General features: G+C 41.6%; 1 protein-coding gene across 1 annotated transcript in view; it reads right to left on the bottom strand.

Moving 5' to 3' along the window:
* The window catches only part of SH3RF3 (SH3 domain containing ring finger 3), a 95,134-nt gene that overhangs the window by 53,987 nt on the left and 23,654 nt on the right, over positions 1 to 17,493 (bottom strand). The window contains exon 5 of the mRNA XM_017817297.1: positions 5,437 to 5,805. Within this exon, the coding sequence (XP_017672786.1) occupies positions 5,437 to 5,805 (369 nt within the window). The remainder of the gene's footprint in view (positions 1 to 5,436; positions 5,806 to 17,493) is intronic.

The raw sequence follows: 17,493 nt of genomic DNA, 5'->3' as shown, positions 1-17,493 counted from the left end.
GCAATGAATTAGTTTAGGTTAGACTTTACCGACATCTCTTATGCATTTTCTGTGATATATTTTGATCTAAATGACAGAAAGACACACTGGACCAATATTACTTCTTTTTGCCATTTTGACTGCTGCAGCCTCCTAAAATAGTTGCCCTTGGTTTCACCTGTCTCACTCTCATTAATGGATGTCCAGTCGTCATTCACAGCCAGCAGCAGAGCAGGTTGGATAGAATTTGGACTCTGGGGCAAAGCTGAAAAATACCTGAATTTGTCTTATTTTCCCAGAGCCTGTTGTGCACTTGAAAATTCAAGGTTCATTTTTAGTCCCTGGATTTTAGGTATAATCTGTATGCTTCTCATGGTCAGCACATTTAGGTTATCAGCCAAGGAGCAACCAGAGTTCTGCTATTACATTTTCTCAGCTAAAATTCAGCATTTCTAAATAACTGATAAGGACACAATTCCAAATGATTTATATAGCAAGAGACTTCAAAGAACATTTTTCATTTCAAATACTGTCACTCTTTGGGACTAGGAGCATGCAAGACATTGTTCTCAGCTTTTCCTGAACATGTGTCCTCTGGTTGGGAGCTTGTACTAATACTTGCAGATACAAATTGACTTCTTGGGCATGGTGATCAGTTGTTCAAAACATACAGAAGTTTCTTCTGGGGGGAGGATCCTTTCTTCCTCACTCAGCTGTTACCCTGGTGTGCACAAAGCCATACTTCATTATTCATGAGACGTATTTTCTGTCAAAATCCAGGGGATTTGGAGCAGTAGTGACCTATGACCTTTTCAACTAGCAGGGACGAATAATTCATGAGGGGTGAAAATGGAAGCAAGACAAGCCATCTGAGGCCTAGGCACAATTACTTTCCAGGGGGACCTTGCCTGCTCCCCAGGGAGTCTCAGTTGCGAACTGCTCCTCTGCACCTGTAACCTAATTCAGCTTCAGCTCCATCACAGGCTCGCAGCACTACTTACATCTTCAATAAAAATTCATTTTGCCAGTATGATAGGACATTCTGCATGATGGACAGACACTATTACCGTTCAGACGGAGATCTTATGTTTAATGAGTGATGCTCAGCATGCAGCAAAAAGCATACAAGCAAATTTTGGTGCAGAAAAAATTAAGATTCCGGCATTGCCTCTTTGAAATTAAATGCTCTATATCCTGGCTATTGTGGAATTCCAGACACTATTTTACTCAGCTGAGGTGACTTGAAGTTGATTCTTCTACCTTTCTAGCATCCCTAAGTTTGCGGTCAGTAAAGACGTTTTTTAAGACCATCATTCATTTCAAAATGCATCTTGGCTTTTGGGAAACAGCTGAGTTGGTTCTGCTTAAAGAATAATGAACATATTATGGAAGGCCCGTAGTCTTCAATTATTAAATAATTGATATGCAGAAGTGCTTTCAAAACATGTGATTTCATAGTCTGGTCTGGATGTCAGTGCTCAATATAGAAATCTGTGCTCTCCTGGAGAAGCAGGGGGCTTATAACAGTGTAACAATTCATAAAAGCAAAAAACATGTCAGCTCGGCATAGAAGTCTGGTTTCAATTCACAAAAATTGACAAAAGCCATAGGAGTAAAGTAGTATGCATGAAATCACTTCTAAGGGGTGGAATATATGCCACATTTATGGAGACATGTAAAATTTGCACCTAAATTTTAAGTTTCTGCAACAAGAAGCCCTAGTTGTCTCTGTTTCTTCTCATGTCAGCAGAAAGAAAGTAGGTGCTCCAGATGTGGGTGCCTCAGGTCTACAAGGAAAATGGATGGTTGTTTTCAGGACACTGTTTCGCTGGGCACCAGCCGGTTGCCTTGGGGTAGGGGACTGGAGGCCATTCAAAAACTCCTGTAATTGAATTCTGCTTGTTCAAAGGACAGGCTACAGGAGAACCATGTTGAACTTTTTCAGAATGTAGACTCCCGCTGCAAGCTAAGTACCAATCCTGATATGTTCCAGAGAAATTCATACCTACTAAAGTGAACAAAATTCCTTTATTTCTTTTTATGAAGAGATCTATTAAATGAACAATGAAAAATGGCCTGGAAATTTCAAGGACATGATATAAAGACACAATAAACCAAATTTACATTCTAATTTTAAAAGGAAAGACATAAATTTGCTAGATAGCCCATACTGAAACTGTAAATTTGTTGTTTCCCCTACAAGAAATAAGCTTTGGCTAAATTTGCTGTTGCAAATTAGCAAGGGCCTGAGATGGTTACAGAAAGAACCACTCAAAGGCTGTGACAATGACTTGCAGTGCAGAGAGTTTCCTCTTCAAGTGAGGAAAGAAAAGGTGAGACATCTTCCTGCAGTAGAGCTCACCGGTGAGTTTGGCAGCTACATGCACAGCCTTCCTACCGACCTGCCCATGCTCTCAGCAATGCCCCTGAGCACTTCCAGAGCAGCAGTAGAATCAGTTTGCAAATTTGTCAAGACGTCAAACCCTGAACAACATGTACAGGGCATTTACCTTAAAAATGCCAAATGCATTTTCGAGCAAAATGATCTGAAGACAAGATTCTCACTGCGCTGAATGCCTTGATGTAAGAGCTCATGGGGCCCATTGTTTATGCTACTTTGGCTGGCATTCAGCCATGTGAATAAAAGAAAAGTGCTGAACTGATTTTCTGTCTAAGGCTGCAACATCATTAATTGCTTTAGAGCCATGTCAGGTCTTAGCAGATGGCAGAGAAGGGACTGAATTTCTGACATTTTTAATTAAAATGTAACCTTTATTATTATGGGATTAATAGTTATATAAATATAGCTGCACAATTGTAATGTACATTTGGTAAGAGACAAATTCTGTACTCTTTGTAGACCTAACCTAAGAAGGCTTAAAATCATGTGAATTCATGTTGGTAGCTCTTTTGATTTTATTGCTAGTCCTATGGGGTGAAGCATTTTTCTGAAGGTTGCTCCTACAGTCATAGTGAAAACTTCAGCCCCACTTTTTTCCCCTACAGATCCACATTCATAGCAAAGTTTGCAAAGGAAAATGTTTAAATCCCCCAAATTAGAAAGCAAATAGCAAAGTTTTTAAAAGCAGAGCTACGTACTTATATGTGTAAATGCCACACTTGTGGTGGCAGGGTCCTTGGGGCTGCAATAACACTTTTTGGCAGAGGGAAACCTCTTTTCACTAAGGTTGATCTGAACCACCAAGGCTCTTTTTCCCCTTGCTGGATTTTGGCCAGGACAGTTTTGGCCAGCACTGATAGAGGCATGTGCTCAGCTGCCTTCTCTGCAAACTGGCTCTACGCCCTGAGGCAGAACTCCTCCCCAAAGCTGTTCCAGCCATGGGCACAGGAATGACTTCATTGTACCCCAGCCCTAGTTGAGCTTCTGACCATGACACCAACTACACGTCTCCCCATCCGCTGCAATGGACCCGACCAACATTCCTGCAGGCTGGATTTTGATACTCATAACTTGTTACCAGGAACCTGAGGCCCTTCTTGTCCTCTACCACTTGTGTGCAAATGCCACAATGGTTTGAGAAGTGACTGGGGTTTTGCCCACCACTTGTTCTGTATAAAGCAGGAGAGAATAATCAAGGCTCTTTTTGTTTCATGGTCTAATTTTTGTGGTTTACTATCTCAGAATGAGTCTTCCAATGACTCTAGCAAAGGGGGTGTGTGGTATTTCTCTCAACTAGCACAAGAACTGAAAACTGTCTGTCACATCTCTGTAAAGTCCAAACGTGTCACTGAGTGCCAAAAACCTGTGTGTCCTTGACGAGTCTGGGACCCTCACTCATGTCTAGTGCTTGTGCTGCTTCACAGATGTCCCAGTACATCTTGGTACATTTGCTGCTTTGTGTGGGGGCCATATCCTCACCTTCACCCTCCTAATGAAGGCTGAAAGGAGGGGAATGACCTTACAGCACAGAAACACTGCCTGGAAAAGGCACTTGGAAGAAAATTAGCATAGTTACAGTTGGACTGAGCTGTCTCTCTGGCTCCTACATGTGGATGGGCAATGGAGGTAGGCTAGCAGCTGAGGCAGGACCACAGGGTTCTGCTCCACTGTGGCAATGTCCTCTTAGTACACTGTTTTGGCTGGCCCTGTGGCACACACACTGACATGCATGCAGGCATCCTGCCTTCCCCAGTTTCCTTGCAAACCTGCATTGCAGGGACCTGAGGGCTCATGTCGTGTTGCAGCAGGGTGCAGCCATCAAGAGTGACCCCACAGTCTGGTGCACCACATCAGCCTCATAGGGGAGACCCACCAACACTGCAGATGGACATAAACAGCACTTCTGCCCCAGACGGTCCCTACAGTTTGCTGCTTGTCCCTCGTCCAGCTGTCTACATGCATACCAGCATGTAACATGGATCTCTTCCTGCTCCAGGCCACAGGGATGGCAGGTGATCCATGTTTGTCCCTGTATGGGGATGGGGATGTGAGGGGCTGGAAGGCAAAGCCAGGAAGAGGAAAGGGCAAGGATGGCTTTTTTCAGCAATGATGGGTGGGAAGACCCTGCCATGCTTAAGTGCCAAGCACTGCCATGCCAAGCAGAGCAGACCATGAGGAGCTGGTCTGTAGAATGAATGTGCTAATCTGCACACCAAATGTGTAGATGACTGAGCAGGAAGACTGAGGCAGAAGAGTTTTGGGACTAATTATTCTCCCATCTGCACCTTCAAACTGCAAATTTGCACTTGGACTTCCTTATCCACAGAAACAGTGGGAAATTGCAAGGGGTTTCAGTACACTCCTGGTGAGTTTGGCTCCTGTTCCTGCCAGCTCTCAGAAGCTCCTTTTGGGACCTGTGAGAATGTCCAGGAGGATGCTCCTCTACACTCTCCTTTGAGAGGGTGAAGGATAGAGAGTGCTGCACCCTTAGCATGTGTGATGGTTTGAAAATTCCTTGGGTGTTTCTGAACAGCAGCTTCTTGCTGGGTACAACATTTGTCAAAGTATGGCACATTTGCTCATCCTCCAGTGATCTGTATGGAAATAATTATTCCGAAACTCTTTTTTATCCCCAATGTGTGAATTTCATACCAACATTGCTACCCTGCAGGGTAGCAGCTACATTCAGGGTAATGGAATCACTCAAAATTACTCCTTTCTATAACAGAAACTGATGCAACATAAACTGCATTACTTCAAACAAACTGTAGGATTACTTTTTTGTTTTAAAAGTGTTCCATTACTGTGAATCCAATTTGGCTTTATCCTCCAACTCCTGATTGCCTCAAATTTGGCTTTATCCTTCAGCTCCTGATTGCCTCTAGCCTGCCCATTGATTAACATAAGGATGAGAACGGCAGATGCCAAGTGCCATCACACCAGGATGACAGCACCACGCGACTGCTTCGTGCAAGGGTCAGCCATTTTGAAAGAGGTGATGCAATGGTGTGACATCTGCTAAGGATGCCCAAAGCCCACCTCCACCCCTGCCTTACCTGGGCTGGGGCACTGGAGGAGAGGTGGGTGAGGTCCCCGATCCTGGCAGCTGCCCGTGGGTCGCTGGAGCTGATGAGAACGGGGGCGCTGATCTCCATGGAGTGCCGGTTGCTGGCAGCCTGGGAGGACTTGTGTGTCATGCTGAGGGCAGTGAAGGAGTGGCGCTTCTTGGCATTCTTCTTGCCTTCCACCTGCCGCTGGGCTGCCCCAGCTGCCCCAGCACCGGCCAACGTGGAGCACGGCGCCAGACCCACCGCTGCCGCCGCCGCCACTGCCGCCGTCTCTGTCGCCAGCGGCATGTCACAGCCAGAGGCAGCAGCCAAGCAAGTCTTGTCCATCTCGATGAGCTGCTTGGCCGATTCATTCAGCTGTGTGGGGAAGAAAAGTGAAATTTAAAAAAGGAGTTGTAGAGAGTGATAAGGTCCCTCCACTGGAGAAAAGGAGGCTCAGAGGGGACCTTGTCACTCTCTACAACTACTTGAAAGGAGGTTGTAGAGAGGTGGGGGTTGGTCTCTTGTCCCAGGTAACAACTGAGAGGGCAGGAGGAAATGGCTTCAAGTTGCACCAGGGGAGGTTTAGATTGGAATAAGGAATAATCTCTTCACTGAAAGAGTTGTCAAGCACTGGAACAGGCTGCTCAGAGAAGTGGTGGAATTACTGTCCCTGAAGGTATTAAAAAGACTTAAAAGACACAGTACTTCAGGGCCATGGTTTTGTGGTGGGCTTGGCAGTGCTGGACTAACAGTTGGACTGGGTGGCTTTAGAAGTCTTTTCCAACCTAAATGAATCCATGAATTATTTAATTTTATGAAGTCAGGTGAATTATTTCCATCCACTAGTTAATGCTGGGAAAATTAAAAGAGAGGTAGGCTAGAACTAGGCACCATAAATTGGTCCATATCAAGCTATGACATTTAAAAAAAATGGCATTCCCCAAAATAGCTTGTCCCAGGCTGGTGAGTCAGAGCCTGGTGAAAGAGGCATCAATGTTTTGCTATTCCCAGCTCCATCATAGCCCTATGTTTAATGTTTGTCACACATGGCTTTGATCCAGAGGTACGGCTTCCAAATCCCTCCAGTTTCATCTCTCTGCCTCTCACCTAACACAGGTTATCCAAATGCAGATGCAAACTGAAGATATTTTTCCCAGCTGTATCACCTAAGCTGTGGAAGACCTTAATGGCCACTGCAAGATTTGCTCAGGGTCCAGCTTGAAAAAGTAGTCTCATCAGTCCTCTTGAAGAGTTCAAAACTTGGCCTACGGCCCAGGGAGACTGCAGAGCACCAGGACACTCAGACAAGGTTTCAGCCCACTGCTCCTCATCCAATCCGCATTCAGGGATAACCTTGTGCCTATAAATGCCAGAGGCATGCTGGGTGGCACAACCCTGTCACTGAAGCATCTTACCTGCTAGCCTCCATAACTTATACAGAATAGCTACACCTTACATAGCTGGAGAGTTTTTAGCCTCACAGGGATGCTACAGTCACTAATGATACATGAAGTATACTCTGAAGTCAGCAGTGCTTTCTGCACAGCACTCGTTGCCAATACTTCTTCCCTCAAGGGGTGCTAACAGCTGAGGGAAAATGCCACATTTTGCCAACAGACCTTTATATTAAACTAGGATGCACCGCAATATGTTTGCATTTATTGAATAAAAACAACAGACGAAAAGGGGAGATATAGCTAATGCATACGTGCTTTTGCATTCACTGCTATTTTGACACCCACAAAAATCAGAGGTGTATGTAATACTATTCTGGACCAAAACCAGGCTATTTTTCTTTCTATAACAACTTCTATTAATTATGGCAGCATCCAAGAAACTCAGCTGAGGACAAGGTCTTCCAAGTCAATAAATAAATAAAAAAAAAGAATAGTTGCTGCTCCAAGCCAATTTAGAAACTTAACACAAGTGAAAATAAAAGGGAAAAAGAGAGGTATGGGAAAGATGACAACAGAAATGCAGTTAAACAAATGTCTAATCGAGTAGCTTTTATAACTCCCAACCACTGTCACCATGCTGTAAATGAAAGAAATAGATATTGCTAACCTTAAGCCAGTCCTCCTAAGTTTGAAAACACTTCTGACTCCATGAGGACTCATTCTCAGTAACAGGCAAAAACCACACTAACACTTAGAAAGTAAACATCAACTTGCAGGGTCCTTCATTCAGTGACAGCTTCCACCAACTCAGCCAAGAGCCTCCAATTAGTGATGCTCCACTACTGTCAGAGCTGCTGGGAGTCCTGCAACCATTCAATTAGCAAGTCATTTTCCCAGCTGCACTCTTCAACTTGAGACCATGCTTACAGCCAGTGTAGTGCACTGCACCTGCCAATTTTTGCCAATAACAGCTGATCCTATTTCAGATTCTTCAAAAATGTCCATTATTTCCCACTTCATCATGCTTTAAATTGGTACAACCTAATATTTGCCAGCAGGCTCCAAGTTGCAAGGAAACCAGATGGCTCCACTCCCTTAAGTAGGTGTTACAGCTCCGCTTACCCCACTGATGGAGATAGTCTAGCTGAATTACTTGAAATATTAAGGAGAGAAGGAGAAAGACATCAAATATTCATGATTCTTCTACAGCATAGGGTGAGGAAATACTTTGCCAATCAACAGGAATCAGAAAAAGAATATATTCTAATTCTTTGACATAGGAAAAAAATAGAGTTAAAGAAAAGAATTTAGAACTTCTGATTTTACAACATGCTCCATATGGACAACGAAATGCTCCAGCCCTTGATATCAAACTCTGAATCTCTTGTAAGAATTAGACTATAAATCCCACTGTTTGGAATCCTATTTAACAATGAACTGTTCTTTTTAAAACAACAAAATCCATTACTTTTTTGTTCAAAGCAGGACCTAGTGAAAATGTCAATAAGAGAGCCCTGTATTGATATAAACAAAAATCATTCTTGATATCAGTAGAAGATTAAAGACAAAAAGAAAAACCCTGCCCAGAAAGTCAAAATAATGAACTTTTGGGAATGTCAAAGTCTTCCTGAAATACTGGGAAAAAAATTATTTTGGTCTGCCAAGATAAAAAATGCTTTATAGCTTTACAACTTTATTTTTGTAGAGAACTGTTTTTAAACAGCTTTGCCCACAGATGCTGGAAAGTACTTCCCAAATAGGCTATGAATACCAGAGAAAAGTCTGCTTCCTACTTTGTAAAAGCAAATAGTGCTGCCTCTTCACAAAAAAACCCTTTTAGAAACCCTTTTTTAAACATAAACATGATAGCAAATTTCTTATTTTAAACTCTGAGTATGTAAACAAGCATTGCTTTCTAGTGTCTGTCATCTGATCTTCAGGCAGATTTGCTTCCAGATGAGAAGCTTAATGGAAAGTTCTGACCCACAGTCAGTGTCAGGAATTTGACATTTCTAGAGGTCTGTAGCTCTTATGACAACCTCTAATACTAGAACTCAACTTTCTTAGTAATTTTTTATCCCTTCTCTAGAAAGAACCTATATTTGAAATTCTGGTCCTGCTAAGCCCAAATTGTAAAATGCCCTTGAAACTGCAGATAGACTGATTTTACCCCAAATCCATTCTTTAAAAAGGGGATGTCCTAGAAAACTTGACATGTGATTTAGAGGGATAAGGCTTGGATTTGAATGCCAGTCAAACATTCCCAGCAGCCCTGCAATCCTGTCTAGGAATGCAAAATCTTGCAAGGGCAAGCCTTATAATATCTGACGGACCTTCCATGCAAGAGAGGCAATGAAATGGGGCAGTAAAACTGTCCAGAGGGTCTTGGTGACTATTGACTGTGAATCCTGCAGGCTGAGATAAGGATGCATCAGTCTCAGTTCATAGAGCTACTGTGTAGCTCTATGTCCTTTCCCAGCTGTGAGGAATCATACTGGAGACAGCTCCAGCTCATCTGGTTTTGAGAGTGAAAAAGGGCTTTGTTCACCTCCAAACAACCTTTTCCCACAAAGGGAGCAGTAATCAAGTGCTGTTGATCAGAAATTTGCTGATCTTGATCAGGAAGCCACACTGCCCTCCCTGCCACAATGCAAGCTGTCATGACTTTAGCATCCAGCCAGACAGCCCATGCAATATGAACTAAGGGAGAGGGTTTTTTTCTTCTTCTGGATTTTAGATACGACTATTTTAGCTACTCTACTTGAGACTTTAACACATAGGTGACAACAGTACAAATATTAAGATACCTCACTTGGGACTTCTCCACTGCCAAAATTATTTTTTATTAGTCTCTAGATAAACCTAATTTTTTTCTGCAGAATGCATTATGGTGACTTTCTCTCGGTCCCTGTTGCACATGCTTGCACACATGCATATACACACATATACCACAGTTCACTCCAGTTGCTGATACATGTGGGTTTAAAAGAGACCACCTGTAAAGGGTTTCAACATATTTCTCTGTTAAGGATAAGGGGGTACAGGAGAGAAACTGTCATCTGCACTGACTATCCCCATATAGGACCAAATATGCCCTTTATATCCCAACGTGATTTAGCGAACTCTAGTGTCAATGGGCAGCATTATGCACCTGCTTACATACACCAGCTGGGGTGAAGACTAAGGAAAATCTACTTCTTGTCCAATGTGGGTGATAAATAATTCTAAATTTAGACCAAATAACAAAATATTACCTTGGAATTTATTGTTATTAGTATGGAACAAGACAGAAGAATGGGAAATTTAGGTCAGATTTAAATAATTAACCTTTACTTCATCTCCCTTGACAAATATGCCTGTGCATTTACTAATCCATGTTAGTGGCAAAATTATTCTACTTCAGCTTAGACTCCTAAGGGACACCTTGTTACACTGTGGTCACCACAACAGCTCCTGGGTTGTTGCATTTGAATGACAGTGCTGTCTTCTGTAAGATGGAGGACAGTAAGTCTTATTCTGCTATTGAATACTCTTAGCTTTTTAGTCATTTAGGTCTAGGTAAGGGATTAATTTCTGACTGACATCTGACCTGCCAAAGAGAGGACTTCACTCTGGCTTACCAACAGCACATACTTGATAATGTGCAGACCAAAGTGTTAGCAATGGGACTTAAAATGTTGCTGTTTTCTGAACAAGGAAGGATAGACTAAATTCTCAGTTTTACACAAACGCTTCAGTATTTTGATAAACTGGAGCCAATTTGAACAGTAAAGTACAGTTTATTAAGACTTTCAGGAAAACAATGCTTCATTTGCTACTTAAGCTTTCTCCTTCTGTCTTTGTGGAAACTATTAGCTAAAGAATGGTGCTGTTCAAATACAGGTATAATATCAGAAACATGTTATTTCAGATCCCTTTTGAAAGTGAGAAGTTACAAAACCCCACAAATCAATACGTGCCTAATACAAAAAAGTAAATTTGTAAGAAAAAATATCATGCTCAAGTTTTTGGAAAGGAACCACTGAGCAGAGCAGAAACGAAAACTAAAATTATTAGTAAAACATCTTCACAATGTCCTGAAAGACTGAAAGTATTTTCACCTAGGGACTGCTGATTTTTATACATTATGGTTCATAAATATTGAGAAGATCACGTACATCCCTATTTTATGCCTTGTGGAAACTTTGGCAACTTGAAATTTCATATCTGATTTTGTGATTAAAATAAATAGACAGAATTTATTAACTTCAGAGTAGTTACTTGAAGGAAATACTAAGTTCTTATGCCCTCATTAAACTAGTTTTGCTAGTATTATAATTTATGTTCTGAAGCACAGTGAGGTTGTTAAGTAACTAAGGGTATAACTGTACAAGATTCTTCTGTCTCTGCTGGGTCCCTGAGAGGACTGCATCTGTAAAAGCATTTTCATCCCCAAAAAGCAGCATTTCAGAAAGCTGAAACAGCTTTTCCTTGCCGTTATCCCTACTGGAAAATGCAGGATACAACCCTTCTTATTCTATAGCCAAGTAGCAAAACAGCCTTTGATCAAATGGACAGTGGGAGAATTATGTACTTTACCTAATACTTTAGATGTTCATCGGTAAGTTAGTATAGTGGACACACAGCAATTCCAAGAGCTTAATAATGGGATATTAGCAGACAAAGTTGTGCCAAAGGCTCTTTGACCAAGTTATATTGAATTCATCTATCATTTTCACCTTTTATATGTTTTATTAATTCAGATTTAACAGTGTTTAGAGAAAACCTCCAAAGTTCTCCATGGACAGTTTAAATTCATTTGGCAAAACCTACAAAATCATATGTCAATTGTTCATTTAGGTGCCATCTTCTAATGAAGAATAATTAGTAAGGCACGGTTTAAGAGAAAATATTATAGCTAAAACAAAGCATTATTTAATGGTTTTATGTTAATCTCTACAAATCCACTATTGCCCTGTCTAATTTATTGCAAGGGAGGAACAAGCAATTGTGGAACAGATTTTTTGCAAGTGGTTTATCCATCATGGAAGATAGATTTCTGAAACCCCACACTGTGATCGAGAGGAGAGTTATTCCATGCACCCAGGAAATACAAGAAGCACAGTACATGTGCTTGCTTGAACACATTCACATGGAACAATAGCTGCAGAAATACTTTGCTAGGGCACATCTCAAACTTCAAGTGTTCTGTTCCTCCAGTCGTAGGCTGAAGCATACATCTTGTTCTCTTTTCCAAAAGCCTGCTAAATATGTCAGCTTGTTCTCAAGGAAGGAAGTCCCTAAAACCATACAGTAGATAGCCTTCCTAATCAGGGTCATACCTGTACACAATTATGTATACTCCAGAAAAAGCAAGTCAATAATTTTTGTTTACAACATGGTTCCTTAAAAGGCAGCAGTACTTAGCAATCCATTTCCCTGTCCTACAAGATCTTTCTCATTTAGCAGCAATGTCACTTCTAACACACTGAGAGGCTGAAGGAATGTAGCGTATTAGAACAGCATGTGCTTGGATGAGCGTGTCATCATGATCTTGCAGAATGAAAATAAATGATGCGTGCAGCAGAAGTAAACACTAAGCCCTGGGTGGTGATCTGGGAATTTTTTTTCTTTCTCCTTTTTTCTGAACAGTTTTAAGAAGGAAAATAGTTTGCAGTGGTGGAGAACATGGTGAATCCCAGAAAAATGTGCAGTCTGCTAAAAGTCTGCTCACAACCAAAGCACAGCAAGTAACCTTATGGAAACTAATGTCTAAATCACTGAGAAGAAAGAAAATAAAACTAAATGCAATATCATTAAAATAAATGAACTCACCAAAAAGAAGTACACTTTCTAGAACCCTCTCTACTTCCTGAAACAATGCTAGCTATCTAGCCTTCAGCTCCAACTATGAGGACTATCTTGCTCTGATCTGTCATCTCTGAATCTCTGATCTGCTGTGTATGTTCGTTGTGCCTAAGGATTTCCTTTTTCTTCCTATCTGTCCCCTATGGACACCCTTTTTCATAATGAGATGCTCATGACTGCACTAAAGCTCCTTTGAAAGCAAGAAATGTAACCAAATACAGCTTTACTCGACATCAGAAAGAGTGAGCGAATCCATCCTATTTTTACTTATAAATTATTCAGAAAGCTAAATAAAAAGTGCAGTCATGAATTCATGGGCTTGATCCTAATTCCTTTGAAGTCAGTGGCAAAACTCCAGCTGCCTTCAACGGTGGAAGGACTAGTGCCCATCTGGCACCGATTTCAGTACCAGAGGAGTCCCTGTTGAAGCTTGTGTGGATTTGACTGACAAACTGTTTTCATCAAAAAATGAAACTCATTGGAGCTTAAGTACTTCCCAGGAACTTGCTTGTTTTGACAAGATGTCCATCGTAAAACTGTTTCTCAGATGATGTTTCTCAGCTAAGACAAGAAATGGCCAAGGTTACAGTGATTTGGGAGGTTCAACAGGATACTTGGACTCCCAGCTCAAAGTCCCTGTGTCATGAAAGACTTGAAACAATACTACCACTTTCCAAAAAGAAAGCCACCAGCTTTCTGTCTGAGTCCCCTTTGTTCTTGTTCTTGTAAAATGGAAAACCTCTGTGACTCTCCCCCCGAGTCCAGGTGCCCACCTGCACCACTTCGGAAGACGCTGGTGCTGGTAGAAGTTTGAACAGCCTTATGCAGGGCAGCAACCTGGACAGGGGATCAAAATAGACTCAGAAGGCTTTCAGAAGCAGTTCACATGATGTCCTCATGTTTCACTGCCAACTGGTAGCTGTATGAGCCCTGTATTGTTACAGTCAGTTACTACTGCAAGGAAGGGAAGCCCTCTAAAGCAGCTTTGTGCTGAATCTAGAAACCCCTTCACCTGGGAAAACTTTTACTTCCAACCAGCTGTACCTAAAAACTTCACTATGGGCTAGGAAAGATACTGTAGATCCTGAAGCAGAGCTGTGTGGATCACAAGTGAACTCTAAGCAATATCTGCAGAGCCTCTGTGTCTTCAAAAGAGCCAAGTCTTGTGTTTTCAGAGTTTTCAGGCAACTTTCAATGTCCTTCCTTAATGCTCCACAAGGCTACTGGTGGTATTGCTTACTCAAGGGATCATAACATTTTGAATTAACTGAAAACTAACATGTTAAATACCACCAACTAAGGCAGAGGATCTCTTCAGAGTTAATACATCAAGGCTTGGAGTCTTAAAGCAAATGGCTTCCAAATTATGGTGTGTGATCCCAAGTAATTATAAATGGGATTGTGAACCAGGCAACATCATGCTCATGCTGTTGAAGAGACCCTTGTCTTCTTGATAGCTGCACTGTGCACACATTCTACCAGACACAATATTGTGCTCATTTTCTCCGATTTGTTCCTGCAAATACAGTTCTTGAAAATACTGGTTTTGTAATGTTCAGGGTTGCGTGAAAGAAGAAACAATACCATGCCTTCTTTTAAGGAAGACACTTGATTCCAGCTTAAGACGACAGAAGATAAAGAAGACAGAAGATAAGGATGAAAGAAACAAAACATATATTTGCTAAAGTCCTTTATGAATTTGATAACAAAAGTGTTCTGGTGGGCAATGAGAAAAAGACCTACAAGCACGTCACACTACCAATGTTACCTGCAGAAAGCATGAAGTTGGATAAATCTGTGAAGCTCTTGGAAACTCTTGGAATTGCAGCACAAGGAACACGTGAGAAAGCCAAAGTAATTTTCCAAGTACTGCAAGGCTTTGCCTTCACTGAGCAAGCAAGGAGTCTTTGTTGCAGTGATTTACAACTTTGTGTAGAATAAGAAATCTTGTGCAATTGGGGAAAATTAAGTTTTATGTGCTGCAACTGAAGATTACCTGTGGGGAATCACATACAAATAAATGCACTGTTCTCTCTATCTCTGATAAAGCAGTGAAATGAAGAATGAAAGCAAATGCCAAGAAAATGTTTTGGTTCAATTGCTTGTAAAAGGAACCAAGGTATACACACTTCAAGCAGCCATTAGCACTAAAGGGTTGTGATAAACAGCCTTTGCCCTGTGTGTGCTATATTTAGGAAAAAGACATTTTTTACTACATCGTGTTCTGGCTGCTGCTTCCCAAATACAAGACAGAAGAAAACTGCTGGATGTGGTACAGGGTATTTGCAACAGTATAAGCTGCCATGGGGCTGTATAGTTAGACCCTGTGTGCATGGTGCTCCTGTTATAGCTGGCTACAAAGCAGTGTTACTACTTGTAGTGGAGAGTTTCTGTACCAGCTGCAGGGTGACACTGCCTGTTTCACCTGAAGCAGTGAAAATCAAAGAATGGCAGCCACCTGTCACAAAAGCCACTGTGTCATCGGAGAGCTGCGTCCAGGTTTTGGGTTTACTATTTGCCAGTTGGGGCGATAATATGAGTCAGGACATGATGTGCTGCTGTTTCAACCAACCATTTGATGACTCCCTAGAGGGACAGTTCTGAGATGTTTCTCTGAAATGTGAGATGAACTATGTGTGTTTGAGATGGGCAGCAGCACCAGGATACACGAATTGTCCGTGTGACAGGAAGACCGGTCTCCTTACCTATGCACACAGATTAAATAAAGGAGTTATGCTCACAGAGACATGAATTCACAGTCTGAATTTGTATCTCATAGTTGCCCTATCCAGTGGTTATTATAGTACAAACTCTGCTTGGAATTGCCTGCATATTTAAAGCACCTTCTTCCCATATAGATGTGCTGATGCCTGGTACAGCAGCATGGCTCTTTTTCCTCAGTGGAAGCATTAACTTGCATCCTTTTTTACTCTATGCAGTGACCAGTTAAATTTTTACATGAGCTTGTCTTACCTTGGAGACCTTTATGTTTCTGTCAAACTGGTAAAAGGTGTGCAATGGATCGGGATGGCATTACGGGGCAGTAGCTGTTGCACATGGCATGCTGCACATGATATATTGCACACTGCACAACATGCACATCTCAGTTTTGTAAGAAGCCTGACCAGTAACTGAATGCTCCGAAAGCCAGTCTGTAAGATATGAAAATGTGTTTTCTGTGCTATATGATGATGTAATTGGGTTCACAATTCTCCCCCTTCATCTTGTGGAAGAAAAATCTGACAAAGCTGAACTGTGACAAATTCCATCAAGTCCACAAACTCTTGACTGAAAGTGGCACCATTAAGCCTCTCACTCATGGCATGACTGACTGCCCCAGGCCTCAAGGAACCATTTGTAGCCTTCTTTGGAGAATCCAAGATGTTAAAATATGACTGGGGACAAGGCTCAGGTCAGAGCCAGAGGTCTCCCCACTGACTTGCCAACAGCTGCAAAGAGTACACTGAACTTTCTGGCTGTCAAACTAGAAAATGTTATTTGTTTAACTTTCTGAGTTTAATTTCTGGTTTAGGGTAAAGGACACGTACCCAGCGCTGTGGAGTCATGCAGTGAAGCAGCTACTACCCATGCCTCTTGTACACTCGTCTAAAGCTGGATCAATGTTCTGGTTTCTGTCCAAGCCTGCTCTGCCATGAGTGTCACTGCTAGATAAGAGGTGTGCCATTTCTTCAGCGCCAGTGAGCTTGGAGCAGATCTTTTAGGATGCTCAGGCACATTTGTCACATTACTGCAATAAAGTATGATGATTGCCAGCATTAGTCACTTTTATGACATCCATATGCAAATGCTGTTTATGTTAGTATGCTACAACTGGAAGGAATTTGGAAAACCACTGCTCTAGGCCATGCTGTTAGAGCTCTGAGATGGCAAAATTAATGGGCTAGCAAAAAATCTGCACAGTAGGAAATCTTCCTGAAAGTGCAGAGTACTGGAGGGTTTTTTTCTATTTGTTGAATTACTCATGCTCAAATATTTTCCTAACACATTCCTTTCTGAAAATGGACTCCCCAAATTGCACCTACATTCCGCATTCCGTAGACAGAGAGACAAGCTGCCCCTAGGAAACTGAATTTTTCCAAACTGTGACCATACCATGTGATGCAGTCATACAGAGACATTTGTTAATACTTTTATTATTTTTGCCATTAAATGTTGAAGAACTCCTACCACACATCAGAACTCCATTGTGAGAAACATTACATAAAAATAGAGCAACAAGACAGCTCTTGGCCCAAAGAAAGTACATATATAGATATAGACAAAATATACAATGCAACAGTCTTATAAGCAAGATGGACAGAGGATTCTATACAACATAAATCTTCTGTAACCATTACAGCCAAGAACAATTTTAGAGAGGAGTCTGGAGGAGCAATGCTGATGCAGATGTTTGAAGCATTCATCACAACAGTGAAGAACAAAGCACTGTGGAAGAAAATTAGGATTTAAAAAACTGACAAAGTGACTGGCATGGGTAGCATTCAGCAGTAAATAAAAGACAATACAGAGAGAGAGTAATGAGTAATCAAAGGTTTGCAAGTAAGGGCTAGTTGCATGAGCTCTACAGAAAAGGACTTCAGAGAGAAAGAAAGAAGTAGTGGCAGATGAGCACATTAGAGTGTCATGAATGAGGCAGGTCTGCAGTTGCTAAGGATGCAAAAAGGATGTAGCCATAATTAGGGTAGGACATGATAAGAATTTGATCTTTGTGAACACTCAGCAATCAAGTTGGACAAAGACTAGGTAGGACTGCCAGCCACACAGATGAATGGAACCAGGCATGAGGATGTGATTCCCA

Source organism: Lepidothrix coronata, unplaced genomic scaffold (assembly GCF_001604755.1).
Source record: "Lepidothrix coronata isolate B3197 unplaced genomic scaffold, Lepidothrix_coronata-1.0 Scaffold60, whole genome shotgun sequence".
Taxonomy (NCBI): domain Eukaryota; kingdom Metazoa; phylum Chordata; class Aves; order Passeriformes; family Pipridae; genus Lepidothrix; species Lepidothrix coronata.
Note: the sequence above shows the minus strand (reverse complement) of the source record. Positions and strands in the feature narration are given on the sequence as shown.